At 47.0% G+C, this 18,487-nt stretch overlaps 9 protein-coding genes across 9 annotated transcripts; 4 read left to right on the top strand and 5 right to left on the bottom strand.

The window, feature by feature from the left end:
* Positions 1-32: 32 nt before the first annotated feature.
* UA08_08009 (hypothetical protein) lies at positions 33-391 on the top strand (the record flags this gene model as incomplete). The annotated part of the gene is made up of 2 exons (XM_020262923.1): positions 33-123; positions 240-391. The coding sequence occupies 2 exons, from the start codon at positions 33-35 to the stop codon at positions 389-391; spliced, it is 243 nt and encodes an 80-aa protein (XP_020116818.1).
* Positions 392-1,130: 739 nt separating this feature from the next.
* UA08_08008 (hypothetical protein) lies at positions 1,131-3,290 on the bottom strand (the record flags this gene model as incomplete). Its single annotated transcript, XM_020262922.1, has 3 exons — positions 1,131-2,759; positions 2,868-3,107; positions 3,228-3,290. The coding sequence occupies 3 exons, from the start codon at positions 3,288-3,290 to the stop codon at positions 1,131-1,133; spliced, it is 1,932 nt and encodes a 643-aa protein (XP_020116981.1).
* Positions 3,291-3,614: 324 nt separating this feature from the next.
* On the bottom strand, positions 3,615-6,074 carry UA08_08007 (hypothetical protein; the record flags this gene model as incomplete). The annotated part of the gene is made up of 5 exons (XM_020262919.1): positions 3,615-4,268; positions 4,329-4,647; positions 4,703-5,340; positions 5,470-5,634; positions 5,691-6,074. 5 exons carry the CDS (start codon positions 6,072-6,074, stop codon positions 3,615-3,617), a joined length of 2,160 nt encoding a protein of 719 aa, XP_020116982.1.
* Positions 6,075-6,416: 342 nt separating this feature from the next.
* Positions 6,417-10,780, top strand: UA08_08006 (hypothetical protein; the record flags this gene model as incomplete). The annotated part of the gene is made up of 3 exons (XM_020262918.1): positions 6,417-6,532; positions 6,589-6,789; positions 6,853-10,780. 3 exons carry the CDS (start codon positions 6,417-6,419, stop codon positions 10,778-10,780), a joined length of 4,245 nt encoding a protein of 1,414 aa, XP_020116975.1.
* A 113-nt stretch (positions 10,781-10,893) lies between these two features.
* Positions 10,894-11,676, bottom strand: UA08_08005 (hypothetical protein; the record flags this gene model as incomplete). The annotated part of the gene is made up of 1 exon (XM_020262917.1): positions 10,894-11,676. The coding sequence occupies one exon, from the start codon at positions 11,674-11,676 to the stop codon at positions 10,894-10,896; it is 783 nt and encodes a 260-aa protein (XP_020116976.1).
* Positions 11,677-11,988: 312 nt separating this feature from the next.
* Positions 11,989-12,846, top strand: UA08_08004 (hypothetical protein; the record flags this gene model as incomplete). The annotated part of the gene is made up of 1 exon (XM_020262916.1): positions 11,989-12,846. The coding sequence occupies one exon, from the start codon at positions 11,989-11,991 to the stop codon at positions 12,844-12,846; it is 858 nt and encodes a 285-aa protein (XP_020116973.1).
* A 727-nt stretch (positions 12,847-13,573) lies between these two features.
* UA08_08003 (hypothetical protein) lies at positions 13,574-15,041 on the top strand (the record flags this gene model as incomplete). The annotated part of the gene is made up of 2 exons (XM_020262915.1): positions 13,574-13,818; positions 13,925-15,041. 2 exons carry the CDS (start codon positions 13,574-13,576, stop codon positions 15,039-15,041), a joined length of 1,362 nt encoding a protein of 453 aa, XP_020116974.1.
* Positions 15,042-15,192: 151 nt separating this feature from the next.
* UA08_08002 (hypothetical protein) lies at positions 15,193-16,150 on the bottom strand (the record flags this gene model as incomplete). Its single annotated transcript, XM_020262914.1, has 2 exons — positions 15,193-15,519; positions 15,584-16,150. 2 exons carry the CDS (start codon positions 16,148-16,150, stop codon positions 15,193-15,195), a joined length of 894 nt encoding a protein of 297 aa, XP_020116979.1.
* A 365-nt stretch (positions 16,151-16,515) lies between these two features.
* UA08_08001 (Tripeptidyl-peptidase sed3) lies at positions 16,516-18,358 on the bottom strand (the record flags this gene model as incomplete). Its single annotated transcript, XM_020262913.1, has 2 exons — positions 16,516-16,810; positions 16,866-18,358. The coding sequence occupies 2 exons, from the start codon at positions 18,356-18,358 to the stop codon at positions 16,516-16,518; spliced, it is 1,788 nt and encodes a 595-aa protein (XP_020116980.1).
* Positions 18,359-18,487: the final 129 nt, after the last annotated feature.

The raw sequence follows: 18,487 nt of genomic DNA, 5'->3' as shown, positions 1-18,487 counted from the left end.
GAGGGAAAGCGACGATATCGTCGCCATACGCAATGCGAAATGATATGTACTTTCCTTATTTGACAGCCGAAATCAAGCCGGACACTGAGCCTTTGGAATTTGCTGATCGCGCAAATATGCACAGTATGTGTATTGCTCTGAGGGCCGTGGTCCGTCTATCCCAAGCAGCCGGGTGCCGTGAAAAAGTCCATCGAAGGATCCTTGGACACCTGAGTCTTGTGATTGGCACCTGCGGACAGGCCTTCGTACGATGATTGAGAAGCAGCTGGAAGAACAAAAGGCACACCTCATCGCTCAACTGGAGCAACTGAGACTGGGGGAAGAGGAATGGTGTGTCGAATACAAGGCAAGGGAAGAGAGACTTTTCGCTCAACTGGACCAGATACAGTGAAAAGGGGTTTAGAGCGATAGATATATGTATGCAGAAAGATATCAATTGGCGGCCGGAGATCACTTCTTCCATGAAATAAAACGAACGCCCAATGACCGAAGACAAAGTCCATATGCAAACGCAAACAATCTGAGTGCCTATGATGTGCTATAAGTTGTTGCTTTCTGGGTGTAATATTTACACCAAAATTAATGACGACGGAAGATAATATGGCCATATCAAGCCCGAATACTGCACTGGTAGCCTAGCCACAAATTCGAGCACGTTCCATCCAAGCCTGGATTCAAGTTTATGAACTGGGTTACAGTAACCCAACTTCAACCTCAGCCTGGCGACACTAGTTGCCAAATTATGCAGTATAGTACTTCGTACAAGGAACAGCTTCAGTATTGATAGGGTCAGATGAAGAAGAAGTTGGAGTAGCAGCAGTAGATGTAGCAGATACTACTAGTGTGGTTGTGGTGGTAGTTCCAGGAGTCTCAGCAGAAACCGGCAACGTGGTGGTGGTTAAAGCTGGGGAAGAGGTGGTACGAAAAGAGGACTTGTGCTTAATCATAGTTATTCAACATCCCTTGTATCACGAAGACAACGATACTTGTATATTCTCTTGCTCGATTCACAATAAGATACATTACTAGACATTCGCAAGTGCCTGGTGTTAATTTTTTTTTCTTGTTTGCCTTTATAAACCTGGTTGAATCCTCCAGCTTGTTCGTCTATTTTGCTTGGTACACCAGATTTATGCCGCCAGGTAGTCGGGGTGATTCAACAAGGATCCCTTCACACTACACGGGCCAGTCGCACAGTTTCCACATTTGCAGTTTTTCAGTGTGCGAAGGCTGTCGAGAAGGCTCGAGCGACATAGTTCATCAACCGATGCATTATTGGGGTTTATCATGCTTGCAATGATGGTGCCGAGATTCATATGTGACAGGAAATGGCAATATGTCTGACAGATACGACGTGCCCAGATGTCGCGACAGCATAGTACTGTTTGGAGGATGGTCTCTCGTTGAGGAATCTCTATATTATTATGTTGGAGTGACCCCTTTGAATTGATACCCGTGTCGCCATCATCATTGCGGGTCACTACTAAGCATATGGTTAACGTTGCTGCGTAGAAATCGTGTTTAAAATATTCACCCAACCACACCCGACCTTGGGGACTATTTGAATCCTCCGATAGTTGCCGCTGAATGACAAGAAGTGCGAGGGAGCATTCCAGAGTGGACCAGTACGATACTGGAAACTCGACATCCGCGTTGGGCATTAGCCCATGGTAGGAGTGCAAGGCTAGTAGAATACGCCGCAAGAAAATTTCCAGCATAAACTTCTGGTTCTGTTTCCATTCCTCCGGTGGTGCCAAGGGGGACTGGTAGTACAGTTGTGATATTTCCTTGAGGAGGCTCCTGAGCTTCAAATCGTACACAAGGACGTCCTCGTACTGCAGCCGCGTGGATGTCGAGTTTGCGTGAATTATCACATCAAAGGCCATATAAGATGACCGTGCGAAAAATATTGACAATGTAGAATCCGTAAATTCTGATAGGGGTCTTATGACGGGATGGTGAAGTATTGAAGGATTCAAGTCTTTGTTGTTCAGGTTCGCTGGCATCTGAGTGTCAATATCAGACGATCGAAATAAGAATGGTGTGCCAGTCAAAATTGAGGTGCTAGCTTCCATCAATGCAATAGTTGTCCACAACTTTCTGCGCATTTCTAACTCAATAAAGGGTGTCTTTCCGAAGTCATGTCGTGGATCTACGTTCAGACCAATGGCCATGGCCATTCTGACAACAGTGCTCATAAGAGGCCCACATGCATCAAGTTCGAGGCAAGTAGACGCAAGTAAGCGTCTAGATAAAACCATCATACTGAGAGTCCGCAATGAAGTGAGCGTAGGGGAGAAGAGAAAATTTGTGCTTCTAAGGCAGGTCCCGGCTCCTCGAAAATACTTGCTCAGAATTTCCTCCTCAATTGGCCTTAAGTTTACACCTCTCGACAGGTGATAACCCAGACCCAGCATCACAAGAAACTGCCCTAACCAACCATCGTCTACTTCTGCAGGGTTTTCCCAAAATAGCTTCAGTTCTTCGTGAAAGGTTGGCGGGTGCAACAAGGGGTGTGTCCTTTCAATTGTATCCATATAGATAGCGATAAGGAACATAGTGGTAGGGCGGTCAGGAACATAAGTCAGAATCTCCTTCTTGCTTGGGGATTGATCCTGATACCCAGATCCGAATGGATAATTAGAGGGGAAAATGGAACTGGTGAAGTTTCTGGCGATATTTCTGAACATCTCTGTGAGAGAAGTTATATGCAACCGCTTAAGCGCACTATCATTAGAAGTACCGTAGCCATGTTGGATCTGCATATAGTAAGTAAGAGGCCTCGAAATTTGGCGTGGTAGCTAAATCACCTGTTCAGAAACCGAGAGCCAATGTGTTGACCCTCGAAGTTTGGATTTCCAGCTCACATGAGTCATCATGTTCATGTCCCTATCGGTTCTCTTTGCGGCATCTTCGGTTCTGGATGACGCAGTTCTTGGTGACTCTGAAGATACCATGGAATTTTCCATTTTGATCCTTGGCAGCAAAACTGTAGGCCGAGATCTGCTGGGTGGCTCTTGACTTGATACAGTAGAAGCACTAGCCTGGTCTTCATCCGACGACACTACACCGTTCGACGGTGTGTTTGTGTTTGAAAACGCAGCGTACTGACAGCTTGCAGCTCTGTCGCTCCATACGCAATGGCGACAGGGATGACCCCGATCACATTTCACTTTGAGCCGACGACAAGGCAAACACGAGAGCGTCTGGCGCTGCCGGCGGCGTACTGGTTTCGACAGCACGGAGCTGCCGTGCAACATGACTTTGGAGGATGCGCTGTGGTCAACCATTTTGCATCGAGCGGTACTAGCGATAGGACTACCATGTCTTTGATGGGCTATCTGTCGATGCGAGTAATAATATATAGTGGAAGGATGCGATGGATGGATGGATGCGGGTTAGCTGCGCTAGTAACCAATGTGGTTTAGCTACCGTCCTTGGAATACCAATGACGCACATACCACATACTAGAAACTAACTTAGATATGGAACGTCATTAGCTATTGGTTTTAGACAAAGGCATGCCTATTCTCAGAACCTATCGTGAAGTACGGGACATCATGACCCGTGCTACAATGTCTAGTTGATTCAAAAATTATTACAGTAGACTCTCTTCACATGATAGTGCAGTTCCTTTGGCAATGTTCCAGATATGAATCGTCCTCGTATCTGACTGCACCCTGACCGGCTGTGCGTTTGACCCCCTGGATTTTGATACCTTGATCCCCTTCACCATGCCACCATTTAAGGATTTGGACAGAGCTAGACGCTTCTTCTTGGAACTCAATACACCATTTACCTCCGCTTACCGCTACCACGGTTTCCGAGGCAGGAAAGTGAAATTCGGGAAGGTAGATTTCGGTGGGCGCATCCTGGCTAGTTGCGTTATCGGTATTAAGTGAGAGCGTAAACGTGCAATTCTTGAGATCAAAGTCATGTTTGAGGACGTCTCCAGTTGTGTAGATAGCACTAGGACGGATGTATGCCTCCGCAGCCCTATAGCCAGGTGTGCTGTCTGGCTCAGAAGGCACTCGAGATGACTGGGGAGAGATGGATGGAGACTCCAAGACATTCTTGATATTGTGGTGGGTAATTTTGCCGTTACTAGTCGAGCTCAAGCTTCGAGAGAATGACGGTGAGTTTCGATTCAATGACGTTGTTGAGCCGGTGGTTATTATAGAAGACTCTATGTTCGGCAGTTCGAGGTCATCTTTAGAAAATATAGATAGGTCCTCTCCGTTCCATTGATCTCCCCATTGATGGTTGTTCTAACCAGAAGTCAAGTCAGTAAATGCGACTATTCGCCTGGCAGGCCGTGTATTACCTACCTCTGTCATATACAGCCACAACGTGAAACCATTCGATCCACTGCCTTCTAAAGCGAAATGATTCGCATCCATGGCGCTAATTTGGCTACTATAATCACCCGTCTTGTATGCACTTTTTTCGTCCATGTCATAGGGAATTCCAATTTCCGTAAAAAGCAGAGGATGATCACCCATATACTCGAAGCTCTCATCACGCAGAAATTTGAGCTGGTTGCGTAAACAGTTTCGAATTGCAGATTCTCCAACTTTAACAGCAAATGCCGGCGTCCAGTACTTGCCGCGGAGAACGCCTATCACATCGACATTGTACAATCGATTCCTGCATTTTCTCAGTTCAAATGCCTTCAAAAGTTGTCTTTCACTGGTTGACTTACCAATGCTTTGTGAGTAGTGTCAATCCGTCATAATAATGCACGGCATGCACCATATTGGGGTCATCGTCTTGCGTCCCCTTCAGCTGTGGTGGCACTTCCATAACTGGGGGTTGACACAGAAGTATACTCTCCAAATGAACGCTTCGAATAGCATCCCTATAAGCTCTGTAGTGTTCCATAAAGTAGGTATTGGTAAAGACGTCGTAGTTTAGGGCCTCTCCTGTATTTGGAATTTTCGAGAAGTAATCCTTCTGCAGTAATTCGTCTGAAGAGGGGTCCCAAACGCCGTGCTGTGCCCATATGCACTCTCCAAGTTTCCACCCGGGGTCTCGTTTCCAGCCATATTTTCCATCGTCATAATCAGTTGGCAACCACGCAGACTCTCCCTCCGGATCAACCAATTCTCGGCCGGTTTGATGAGGCCCGAAACTTCCGAAAGCCCATGTGCTCTGCTCAGAGGGACGGCCGGATCCCGTCAGCATAGCTTGGAATGCAGTTGGAGACGTTCCAAGTTGAAGCTGTTGTTCTGGGGGTATAATACTAATGTCCTGATATCCAACCAATCCTCGATTTGGTTCGTTCAAAGATTCCCATCCAATGATAACGTCGTTCTCTAGATCTCCCGCATCGTGAATTTTCTGAGCAAGGTATTGACAAGCCGAAATAAAATGCCCTTGCAAGTAGTCTTGAATGTTTTGTCCATCAATAATTGCTTTGGGTGCAAAATCACGCCCCGCCCAAAACAAGGTGAATATAGTCTGACATACAAGGCGGGTGTAATTCGTACTCCAAATCATTTTTGGGAAAGAAGATGGATCAGGCCATGTATTGTGAATTAGAGCTGCTTGAGTCTTGTTGAAATTCTTCGGATTGAAGCCTGCAGCATATAGTGTCCATAGAGGAGCACCAGAGCCACCAGAGAATCGGGACCACTGAAAACAGTAAGCCATATGTTCCAGCACAAACAATTGTTATCGGGTATACATACGACATCCTGATGGGGATCCATAAAAACGTAAAAATTGTGTTGCTTTGCGATGCGCAAGACTTCAATTGTATGAGAAATCCACTCATCGTCGTACTTCCCCGGCCCTGAATGCTCAATCGCCTCCCAAGTGAAGATGTACCTGATAGTATTATAGCCCCATTTGCGTAATCGGCCAAAATGTGTTGAAGCTTCGTCTGAACCGAATGGTCGGCCAACAAAGGAAACATTGTCGCCGTCATAAAAGTCATCCGCAACATGAGATGGAACGTCCGGATTCTTCGGGTATTTCGCGTCGCCTGCCACGTTGATTCCTCGCAAGGTGATTTCTCGATTGTAGGTGTCACGGAACTTGTGGCCTTCGATACGCAGACGAAGGGGAGCCATTATTTATGAATGAGCAAATGTGATCGGAGTATGGAACAGTCTGACTTCTCGCCTCCTGTGTAGAATAAAGATCATAAATCCCTTAGACAGAAAGCTTCTACAGGACAAGAGACGAGAAAGCTGGCTGTTCTGAGCAGGTAAAGCGCATGACGCCAATCCCCGTGACAACTGGCGATGGTATGCACGTGATGGAGCTCGATTCGGCACTAGACTTATCGGGGTCGCGATAAGCAGCCACGACCGATCTCCGCTCTTCCTTGGCTCTTTCCCCACATCCACAGCTGTGTTTTAGGCGGGACGATTTTCAAGTGACGATGAACACAGCTGCTGGCCTAGCCAAGAATGTCCGCAAAGGCAGCCCTGAAGGCTGTCAAGGCAGCGCTAGACTCTAAGGATTTTGAGCTGGCAGCTAACAAAGCGAAGCAATTAATCGATCGGGAGCCTGCCAATTATCATGCGTATGTGCCATCAGGACCGCTCCTAGCTACAGGCTAACCTTGGTTTCAACGTCTAGGCATATCTTTCTAGGACTGGCGCAGGATAAGCTCGGTAATGCTGACAGAGCTGAATCATCGTACGTTGCAGCATCTCGCATCAAAGACAATGAAAAGACCGCATGGCAGGGACTCGCAAGCCTGTACGAGAAACAGGGGAGTAATAAACTAGACGCATATCGTGAAGTGACTTTAAAATTAGGACAGATCTTTGCAGAAGGGTATGTAGTTGTCTATATACATTCTAACTTTCGTCATTTTGCTAATTGAGACGGGTGCAAAAGTGACGAGCGAGACAAATGCGTCGACGTTGTGGAGAAGTTCGTTAAATTTGTCCGAGAGAACGGAAATCGTGTACAACGGAAGCAAGCTTTACATCTCCAACTTCCAACATGTCCTCTATATCCGTCTTTGGAGGGAAGAGTCCCGCATCCGGCGGATACCTACTCGAGACTGATAGAACTTACCGAGGCCGAGGAAAAGGAATATATCAATCGTGAAATTGGCGAAAGGCGGACCCGCCTTGGTGCAAGAATTGACCAGGTCACTGCAGAAGTCAAGCTTGAGGCACTTAGCAATACAGAGCTGGACGAATACTACAGGGGTCTGATCGACTGGACTACCGACGATGGGGTTAGGCATCAAAGTGAGGAGCGACTGCTGCAGCGAGCATATGACTTGCTCCTAGTCCTTCCTCAAAACCAAAAATCTGGACAACGGGATAACGTGATTCGCTCTGCACGAGATATGGTTATAATAAAACACCCGTTCAACCTGGCATGGAGGATTGAGCTTGAATGGAAGGATGTCGAAGACTTTGCTGACTGGGACCCTATTCTCCTTCGTGAATACACGGAATTCTTCCCAGAAGATGGCGTGAGCAAGGTGATACAAGGTTTTTTGAAGAGCGATCTTTCACCGTTCCCGTCCGAGACGGAGATGCAGGAATCTACTCAAACCGAATCTAGTAGTGAGGATGCAGATATGACTGTAGAAGACCGCTTGATTCTCATGTCCGATGGCCTTGAACAATCGCCAGATTCCATTATAGCTCATCGAGTTATGGCCCAGCTGTACCTGAATTTAGAGGAATATGCAAGTGCGGTCGATGTTGCGCGAAAGGGCATATCAATCATCGAAGGTGCTACTCGGAAAACGGGTTTAAGCCTTGGTGGCACAATCGATTACGTGAAAATTACCTTAGCAACGGCACTCATTTCATATCAGGCACCTCGCAATCATCCCGAGGCGAAAGGTATTTTTGATAGCATCTTGGAACGAAACCCGAGAAACACAAACTGTTTGCTAGGCATCGGTTTGATCCTACAAGAAGATCACAATTATGAGGAAGCATTCGAGTTTCTACGGCGGGCTCAGGAGCGCGATCCATCCAATATCAAAATTCAATCAGAGTTAGCTTGGTGCACGGCGCTCAACGGAGACCTTGAGACTGGCCTGGCAATGCTACAAGCCGTGCTCACGGAAATAGAAGACAGCAAATCACAAAGTCGAGAGTTCAAGGCGGAGATACTCTATCGAATCGGTCACTGCCAATGGGAATTAGAGCCATCTAGCGCGTCGCGAAAGAATCGCAATGGGGCATATGCTAGCTTCCTAGCCTCAGTTCAGTCTGACCTGAATTATGCACCGGCGTATACTAGGCTGGGGATATTCTATGCTGACTATAAGAAAGATAAAGCTCGAGCAAGACGATGCTTCCATAAAGCTTTTGAGCTGTCCTCATCAGAGATCGAAGCTGCGGAACGGCTAGCAAAATCTTTCGCTGATAAACAGGAGTGGGATCTGGTTGAAGCAGTTGCTCAGCGAGTGGTTGATTCCGGAAAGGCAACTCCTGCACCGGGATCTAAACGCAAGGGTCATAGTTGGCCATACGCAGCATTGGGGATTGTGCAACTGAATAAGCAACAGTACACCAAAAGCATCGCATCTTATCAGGCAGCTTTACGTATATCTCCGAAAGATTACCATTCATGGGTCGGTCTTGGTGAAAGCTATCATAATTCCGGCAGGTATATTGCTGCCACCAAAGCTTTTGAGAATGCCGAGGCATTAGAGAACAATCTTTCTAAGAATGATAATGGCAATGTTTGGTTTTCGAAATACATGCTTGCCAATGTCAAGAGAGAATTGGGAGAATATGAAGATGCAATCAGAAGATATGAGGATGTTCTCGCCATTCGCACTAAAGAATTCGGAGTGGTGATTGCACTTTTACAAACATTAACGGAAAGTTCGTGGAAGAATCTCGAACTAGGTTTATTCAATGATGCAGCGAAGTCTGCACGAAAAGCTTTGGATATATCCGGTTCAATGGCGAAGGAGACGCCAAATGTATTCAATTTGTGGAAAGCGGTCGGTGACGCTTGCGCCATTTTCTCTTACATCAAAGCAAAATCAGGACATGTCTCTGCCTTAGAACTACGCTCCCTCCTAATCACCGAAGGAATAGACGGCGCGTATGATCTACTTACCGACACGGATGACGTGGGGAAAGATCATGCGCTATTTGAGATTTCCAAGGAACGTCAAGCACCCTTATCCGACGCATGCATATACGCCTCTATCCTGGCGTACAAACGAGCGGTGTATGTGTCTGCACACGATATTCATGGTCAAGCCGTCTCTTGGTACAATTTAGGATGGGCCGAGTACAGAGCTTACAGATGTATTGAGGGTGGAAATGACATTAAAAAGGAGAAGCGGCAAACGAAGAAATTCCTCAAAGCAGCCATCCGATGCTTCAAACAAGCCATTGAGTTGGAGGCAGGGAACTCTGAATTCTGGAACTCACTGGGAGTGGTAACATCTTCGCTCAGTCCGAAAGTTGCTCAGCATGCGTTCGTACGCAGTCTACATCTGAATGACCGTAGTGCGCAGAACTGGACGAATCTCGGGGCTTTTTATCTGATCAATAATGATCTTCAATTAGCAAATGAGGCTTTTACTCGTGGACAATCTGCCGACCCTGACTATGCTCCAGCGTGGCTGGGTCAAGGTGTTCTTGCCCTTCTCTTTGGGGACCCATCAGAAGCAAGAGCTTTATTCAGACACGCATTTGAAATTTCTACATCATCGTCAACAATAACCAAGAAGCAATACACGCTAAGCCTATTTGATTGTCTTCTTGAAGACGCTTCGATATCCAACGAATTATCGCACTTGATTCAGCCTTTCTTTGCACTCCAGCAATTGCACTTTCAAGAACCATCCGCGCTCTCATTTGAGCATCTTTCCGCCTTGTTTGCAGAGAGAACAGGCGAGTTTTCGCAGGCCGAGTCTGCTCTTGACGTTGTTTGCGCTGGGGTAGAAGCTGAATACGAAATATCTGAGTCGTCATCATCCCTGATACGGTTTGCACTTTCAAATTCGGACATTGCCCGTGTACATTTTGCCAATCACGAATACGAAAAAGCTGCCGAGAAGGCTGAAACGGCACTGAGCTTGTCTGGAGAGGATGACCTAATGACACTTGAACCAGAGCTTGTTACAAGGCTTCGCTTATCAGCACATCTCACCGCTGGTCTGGCTTATTACTACTTAAAATCAATGGATCAGGCCATCGATATGTTCCGTGATGCTCTCGAAGAGGCAGAAAATGACCCTCATGTAGTCTGTCTTCTTGCACAAGTACTGTGGGCGAAGGGCGGGGAAGAGGAACGAAACGTAGCTCGTGAGCAATTATTCGACTGTATCGAAAAGCATCCGGACCACGTCGCTGCTGTCACTCTACTGGGAGCGATTGCACTCTTAGATGGGGACCAGGATGCTATTGAAGCGGTTCATGCCGACCTCGAAATAATGAGAACTAGAGATGATATTGAGATTCACGATCGTACACGAGTCATCAAGCTGCTCTCCGCGATCTCCGCGATGGGATTTAGCGCAGAGAGCGACATTCCGGAGGCAGAAAGACTAACTGTGGAGGCATCCAAGGCTGTTATGCTTGCGCCTGGACAACCGCAAGGCTGGATGGAGCTTACTGCTGCTACAGGAGAATTGCATACCGCCACAATGGCTGTGAAGACTGCCCTTCGAAACGTTCCTCCTCAAGGTGGATTAAACGCTGCTGACCTGTGCCAAGCTTATGTCCAGACAGGTACCATTGGAGATTCACTGCGAGCTATTATGATTGCCCCCTGGAAAGCTGAGGGATGGGAAGGTCTCGACGGGAGTCTGTCGGATACTGCATGACAAAATCGCTTCCTCTTACGATATTGTATCATAGGTCTTCCACACACAATTTGTGAAATAGATACCGCATATTAGACGCCAAAGCTTACCTAGTAGAAATGAGAATAAGCGAATCATTCTTCCATGGCATCTCCGTCAGTAGAAGCCCCGTTTTCCTCTGCGTGTAAAGCTTCGATTTTTGCTAACAGAACTTCCTTTCTCTTCTCTCGCCATGTAGTGTCCCACACGTCAATTTTTCCTCCTAGCACAGTAACAGTCTCAGGGGTCAAGAGGACCATTCCCCTTGCCACAATGGCATTCCTCAGGATAAATTTTGCCCCGATCGAAAGTTTATCGATACTAATGCCATTGATATTTTTATATTCCAATGCAACAACCTTTGTACCAAGCGCATCTTGTAGGATCAGACGATGCGGTCCATGGCCTGTGGTATTGCTGCTACTGTTGTTATTGTTCCCTGTCGGCCTCAACGCGTTGGATGTGGTTTCAGCGGTATCGACGTTATCCACGTCCACATTTCTTACTATTTCCCTGCCTCGAACAGTTTCTCCTCGCTCAACTTGCTCTATTTTCTCAATCCGAAACCACAGACTGGTCCCAATATCTTCAATGTCAAGAACTTGAACGGGCACTGGCCCCGAAATGCGCCGTTCTTTAACCGCTGGATCGCTGATGTCTCTGGGGAGTGATGCCGATGGAGTCGTTGACGTCGACAGAGAATTTGTAAAATCAGAGGTAAGGATACGGAATAGCGCCGTCTGCGTTAATGCTGAGAGGGGAGCTCGCTGCTGGTTCTGGGGGATGGATGCTAGGAAATTGGATATCCACGTTGGGGACACAGGGAGCGACTTGCTGGCTAAGAGCTGTGCTCTTAAGTGCTCATCGGTCGTCGACATCTTGAGAAGGGTGAATTTTTTGTGGAGATAACATATCTGGTCTTGTAGAGCAGAATGCTGTTGTAGGTTGGGCGAATTCAAGAGTTGGAGTGAGTTGCCTGCAGAGTGTCTACAAAAGTTGTTGTATACAAACCGAGGAAAGCGCGGAGGGCTCCACATGCCCGGACTCCGCAGCCCCAAAGCTCCGGTCTACTATCTGCTTCTGTCTTTCTCTTCCTTTCTTTCTTCACATTATCCTTTTTTGCGTCGCTGGAATCATAATTCTCCAGAGCCTTGAGCGCTTCTGCTTCCAAGCATCGACCGCATTACAACATGTCCGCCATTTCGTCCCCCCGTCTATCTACTGCCTCGTCCCATGCCACGTCGGTATCGTCCCGTCGACCTTCCAGAGAATTAGACACCACGAACCCCAATTCTAGTGTCAATGGACTTGGTATCAATAATCCTGCTTCTGCCGTGCGTGGCGTATCTCCAGCTCAGCGTCGGAATCGCGCTGCTCTCAGAGACTACTATAACATAAGATCGTCGACAGGAGATGTAGCAGGTTCTCCTGCTGGTGCTCCTCGCTCGACTGGCGCAAATGAGCTCTCAGGATCACCTTCAATTACGGTAACCTCCGAGCTGGACAGCCCGGAATTTGACGCACAACAATATATCGACCAACTCTTGGCCACTTCGTCTCTGTCGACGGTTTTGAAAGCAGAGAATACTTTGGTGGGCGATATTCGAACTCTAGATGGCGAGCGCAAGGCCCTTGTCTACGACAACTACTCCAAATTGATCCGTGCCGTCGAAACTATCGGGAGCATGAGACAGAGCATGGAGGAACGAGGAGCTCCGTTGACCATGACAAAGACACTTGGGCCCGCCGTGGCATTCGTTGCCGAGACTGCTGGTGGTTTAATCAAGGAAGGAGAAGAGCTCCGTCGCAAAGTTCAGGATGCAAAAAGTAAAGCAACGGTCAATAAGACAGCCGAACAAGAGACTGTAGAATGGGTCCTAGCAACCCCGAGCCGGCTGAGACAGTTTCTTCATGATGGCAAGACAGAACAAGCACAAGAAGATTGGAAGGAGATTGACGGTCTGTTGCAATCCTGGAAGGATATCAAAGGAGTCGAACAATTGAGGGCAGCGTGTGAGGAAATCATGAAAGAGAGGGAGACAGCATGAGCAAGGCCTATAGTCTGAAGGTAACCCTGAAGAAGGGCCTCAAACCTAGAAGGATACATTCCGCTTTCCTCAACACCATTTCCATCCTCAAGGAAGATGGAATTGTCATCTGCCAAGCATACCGCATCTGATAGGCCAAGCAGAACGCGGCGCAGACAACCTTTTCATCAAGGCGTCTCATGGAAGGCCGAGGTCCACGTACAAGTCGTACTTGCTAGCAAGACAAATAACCGGTCTTTTTATGCTTGTACTTCTACAGAAGGACAATATCAAAGGAATTATATTTCCAAAACCCGAAGAGCTCAGCGATGCTCTAGCCAAGCTCAATTTAGCTTGTCACCTGCCTAGCTCAATGTAGTGTCTATGTCATAGCATTGAATGCTACCTGTATCCACGACCACAACGAATTGTCATGGGTTTAAAGCCTATCTGAGAATCTTCAGTATAACAGCAACTCACAACAATATTTCCAAATTTTGATAGACATATGTGACCTCTATCACTTGCCAATGAGTGTATGGAAGTGCATCATCTACTTTTTACGCACCACGTGACTTTAATGTCGATAAATTCTGATATTTTTGCCCTCAACTTTGCAACCAGCACTTGCTCCACCTAAATTTCTACAATTATTTAATCGCGGATTTTCCTCTTAGTTGCAACTCAGTCCAAATCCATTATACGTGACCTCCCAAAACAAGTGGGATTTCGATGCCCGCAAGCCAGCATGTCATCGGAAAAACCTCAATCAATATCTTCACTTATCACTGAATTTCTGGACCAACCACCAAGCTGTCTGGAATTTTGTCCCCAAGACCCCGATTATTTCGTGATAGGCACCTATCTACTTCATGAAGAAAAGCCAGAACAACAACAGAGTGGTCGAGAAAATGCCTCCTCCACGTCCACAGTCAAGCAGACCAAAACAGGAACTCTTCAGCTGTGGCATTTGAATGCTACTACTCCTCAATTGTATGGAATAACCTAGTAAATTACACGCACAAATGAATATCCAAAATTTGATTATGCTGTGTATGGACTCGAAAGCTTACCTATGCATAATATAAATACTATACAGGCAAGAGAAGCAAGTGGTGACCTTGTCCCATGCTGTCTTCGACTTGCATTTCCACCCACGACAGTCGACTCTACTGGGAATTGCCGGTAGCGATGGGACTGTTTCCCTCTACAGTATCTCCTGTTCTCATCATGACAGTTCCAATTATCCGCACATTCAGCACATTTGGACGAGATCTGTGCACGACGAGGATCCAGGCTCCATTCCATCCTTGTACCTGACCTGGTTCCCGAAAAGTTGGTTTCCGACGACATCGTCGTATCCCGATGGGTTTGCAGTGACGTTTGCTGATGGTAGGACATCTGTCTTTTCTACCCCGCTTCCTGCAGCAGCAGCTCAACAGGGGAAAGAAAGAAACGGGGAAGGAGGACAGCATGATATAGCCAAGGGAAACGGATTAGATTTGATAGAGACTCAATTTGAGGCTCCAAATGGTGTTGCCATTGAGGCTTGGTTCGTGGCCTTGGCTAGTTATACGGAAGAAGAAGCAGCGACAGACGATTCTTCGATAAAGTCATCATCATTCATTTTCACGGGCGACGATTTTGGCTCGCTGAATATACGGAAGTTTTGCGCTCCAGACGAGGAGGGTGATGATGGGACTAGCTCTGATTTATCGTTAGAGGATTGCATGATATCTGACACAAGCGATAGAGCTCGCCATCACACAGCTGGCGTTACGGCTATATTACCATTACCGATTATGAACATGGTCGCAAACGCGCCGATATTGTTGACTGGGAGTTATGACGAGTATATTCGAGTGTATCATGCGAATTCAAGAAGAGGCACGGTTCTTGCAGAGAGTCGGTTAGGTGGTGGAGTTTGGCGACTACAAGTTATCGATACGGAGGAAGCTGACGCTGGAGAAATAAATTTTCTGGTTCTGGCAAGCTGCATGCACGCTGGCACGAGAGTTGTGAAAGTCACCTGGAAGAGGAGACAAGCAACAGAAATTGGCGACTGGGATATACAGGTATTGGCGCAATTCACGGAGCATGAAAGCATGAATTATGCTTCGGGCTTTTGGAAGGGGAATAGATCTACTTCAGATATGGTTTGTGTCTCGACCAGCTTCTACGATAAAAGACTGTGCTTGTGGAAGCTTCAGTTATGAGGATATGAATAAGGGATTTATTTACCCCCTCTTAAGATAGAGACACTCGTAACATGTAAAGGCGGATCATAATACTGAATTCTTCGCTCGAATGCATGGTGATTGAAATTATAGGTAGAGTACAAGGCTAGATCCATAATACTCTAATAACCTAAACAATTGTCTCCAGCTCTCTTGCGTATCCAATGGTGTTTTCTATAACGGAGGCACTCGCCAGAGCGATGCCTTTCTCTGGTCGTTGATCCTCGTTGATGGGTTGGACTGTGCCAGGGGTTTCCGATACAGGAGCGACAGCATCGGACTGGGTTGGGAAATATATGCGTCCGTCCTTCAGATTCCAACCACGTTCTTGTGCGAACTGCACAACTGCACCCTCGGACTCAAGGAAGAGAAGATCCTTTGCATTTGAGATCGGTAGAGATTGGTAAGCTGTCTCAGAACAATCGGCGATTTCCCTTCTGATAGTTCCAACGAGCACCTAAATTTTCAAAAGTCAGCAAATGGAAGAATGATTTTTTTTTAGGAAAAGAAATAAGCCATACGTTTGAGAACAAGCCAAAGTCTTCCGTAGGTACCTCCGAAGACTTCGTTGCACGCCACACCTTGTCGTAGCTGCCTTCCATCAAACTCCGCTCAAGCTCAACTGGGTATTTAATATAGGGATCCTCCTCAACACTGCGGCCGTCTAGAGATGCCTCCACAATGAGCCCCTCAAGCACCGTATGAAATTGCGACGTGTCACCGGAGCTCAACAAAAGCAGAAGGTACAACCCCGTTATCTTGCTTCGTTGGCTTGTCTTCAAAATGGCTTTGTGTGTGTTATCTGAGCTCGCGATATCTCGTTCGAAGTCGTAAAATGGTTGTAGTTGCTGATAGTATCGGACGAAGGATACAGAATCCATCTGTCTGAGTGACGTTATGGCGCCGAGCTCTAGGATCTCGCGAGCCTGGGAACACAGTTGTGGTGAAGTCGTGGTGGAGGGAAAGAGAACATTCTGTTCAAGGAGAGCATGCTTTGCGCGGCGAGATAGTATCTCTGCGGCATGGTCGAGCTTATTCTGTTCGAGGCTCTTGTGAAGCTCAGTGATGATCGTGTTGAGGTCGGACATGACGATCGAGTGAAGAGGCAATCACGTCGAGACAATAAGACTCTATGTTATGTGATAAGCTCAATCTAGGAGATAAAAAAGCAAGATGATTCAAAGATCTATTTCCGATTCTAGTATCTCTTGTTGGCGGTGTATGTGCTGAGATGTCAAGATATGGAAGTTGTCGCCAAACTGCAGCTCCGAATGATGGGGATGAAATCACGTGATTTCGTCCAAGGTACATACCGCTTTCTACGAGCTTCCAGGAGACAACTTGGTAAGCTTACAAGATTACAAGTTTTCTTAAGGCAAAATCATTGAAGATATATCATATTAAATCTCCGCATGTAAGGGATCCTAGAGAAGAATAGTCTATTTATGCAAGTTTATGCTTTCAATGCAAGTTGAGACAAAGCATCAAAAAGCGGCGTTCCCATGCCTGTCACAGGATCCCAACCAGTAGTCGCATTCCAACTTGCGTAAGGAACATATGGTGCAGTCTCTCCTGATTGCGAATCAAGTCCTGTGCAGCCAGTGGAGCCCCCGTCAACAATGTCCGTGAACCCGGATCCATCCAAGCCATATAGCCATGGGTTTAAGAAACCGAGCGTAGACTGGTTGTTCGTTAATCGCACAGAGTTCAAATCCGCGATAATGGCTGCAAAAGTTGGTGCGGAGGCGCTAAAGCATGCATGGTTAGTTAACTGTGCATATGCAGACTCATAGAGTTACTAACCTCGTTCCGTCGACTTGTACGAATCTACCATGGTCCCGCACGATGAAGGCATGGGCCTGAGCAGCCACGTCTGGAAATCCTCGTCCATTAGGGTTGTAGAGACCCTGCCACTGATCACCGAGAACGGATAGGTAAGAGCTAACAGCATTGTCTTGATATGATGGCCGAGAGAAGCGCTCGGAAAACCCACCAGACGAGAAGCTTACTGCTCGCTCTGGATTGATTCGGTAAGTACCTCCGACGGAGGTGACAAATGGACAGGAAGCTGGATAGATGGGGTTGAAAGTCGTCCTGTTGGTGCCATCGTTCGTAAGGCACGCCTCGCCGACTCCTTCATCTCCACTACTAAAGATAATTGACACTCCCCGGGCTCCGAGTTGAGCAAATAGGTTGCATGTAGTATTGGTGTACGACTCAGGAAGAGTCTGTTCATCTTCGCCATAGGAGGTAGATAACACTGCTGGCAACTCTTCATCTGATAGATCTAATAAATAATGGAGTTGTTCCAAATAGGGCTCGTTGGATGAGGCATTAGCGTCAGGTTCACTCAGGTCGGGAACAAGAGGGCCCCGACCGCCGGTGGTAAAGAAGATTGTTGGAACGTGATACGATAAAGCAATCCCATACTGAATGTCCAGACTTGCCTCGACGCTGTCAAGATTTGAGGTCTGGTCGTTTAGGCCACCATTTATAGATTGCACTGTGAAGTTGGAATTCGTCATGGTGGGCGCAAATTCTTCCAAGAAGACTTCAAGGTCATCGTATCTCGCATATTGCTCCAAGTACCCAGAGATACCTAGCTTATTGCGAGAATCTGGACTTGCCTCAAAGTCACCCAGCTTATACAATTCTCGTAAGCAATCTGGCGTAATAGATGTGTTGCAATCAACCCCGATACCTAGCTCAAGTTCCTTTTGGTTGAGAACAAGGCTTTTGTGAGCCTTGTTCCGGCCGAAGTGGGTCGTTGGCTGAATCAGCTGAACATGCTGGTAGACCTCTCTAGGTACTGAGTATTCTAAGGTGCGAACTCTGAACGTGGTTTGTGCTTCATCGTGGTATATATAAAACGTGGTGTTCAGCATCCGTTCTGCTTGTTTCACTGGAACAATAAATTTGACCCAATCACCGTTTACCTCCATCAAATTTTCGGAAACATTTTCTGAGTGCAGCCACGACACGACGGCATCTTGGACCTCGGCGGAAGGTTGCAGGAAGGCTCTGATCTCATCGCGCTTCATGTGCTTGCCGTACATCTCGTGTCCGGGGGTTGCGATATTTAATGCATGTTGCTCAAATTCAGCGGCTCGTGGCTGTCGCATTGCAAGACGGAATTGCATCAACATCGAGGGCGAGGGTCGTGGACCTCGTACCCATCCGCTCGGGACTTTGGTCAGCTGCTCGACGATTTCATATTGCTTTGCAGACGCTGCTGTCACAACCGCCGAAGCAGTCAACAAAGACAGAGCTTTGATAAAAAAAGGATACAGGTGCATCTCACGTGTAACAAAGAGACACACGCAGCAATGAAGCTGGGAAAGATAAAGCTGTAGCTGGTGGGAAAGCGACTCAGCAAACAAAGCTGTGCATGCACCTTCGTTGGGGGAAGGAGGAGTGTTCCAAGC

This window comes from Talaromyces atroroseus (genome assembly GCF_001907595.1).
Source record: "Talaromyces atroroseus strain IBT 11181 chromosome Unknown scaffold_12, whole genome shotgun sequence".
Classification (NCBI taxonomy): domain Eukaryota; kingdom Fungi; phylum Ascomycota; class Eurotiomycetes; order Eurotiales; family Trichocomaceae; genus Talaromyces; species Talaromyces atroroseus.
The sequence above is the reverse complement of the archived record's forward strand: the minus strand, read 5'-3'. Positions and strand labels throughout refer to the sequence as shown.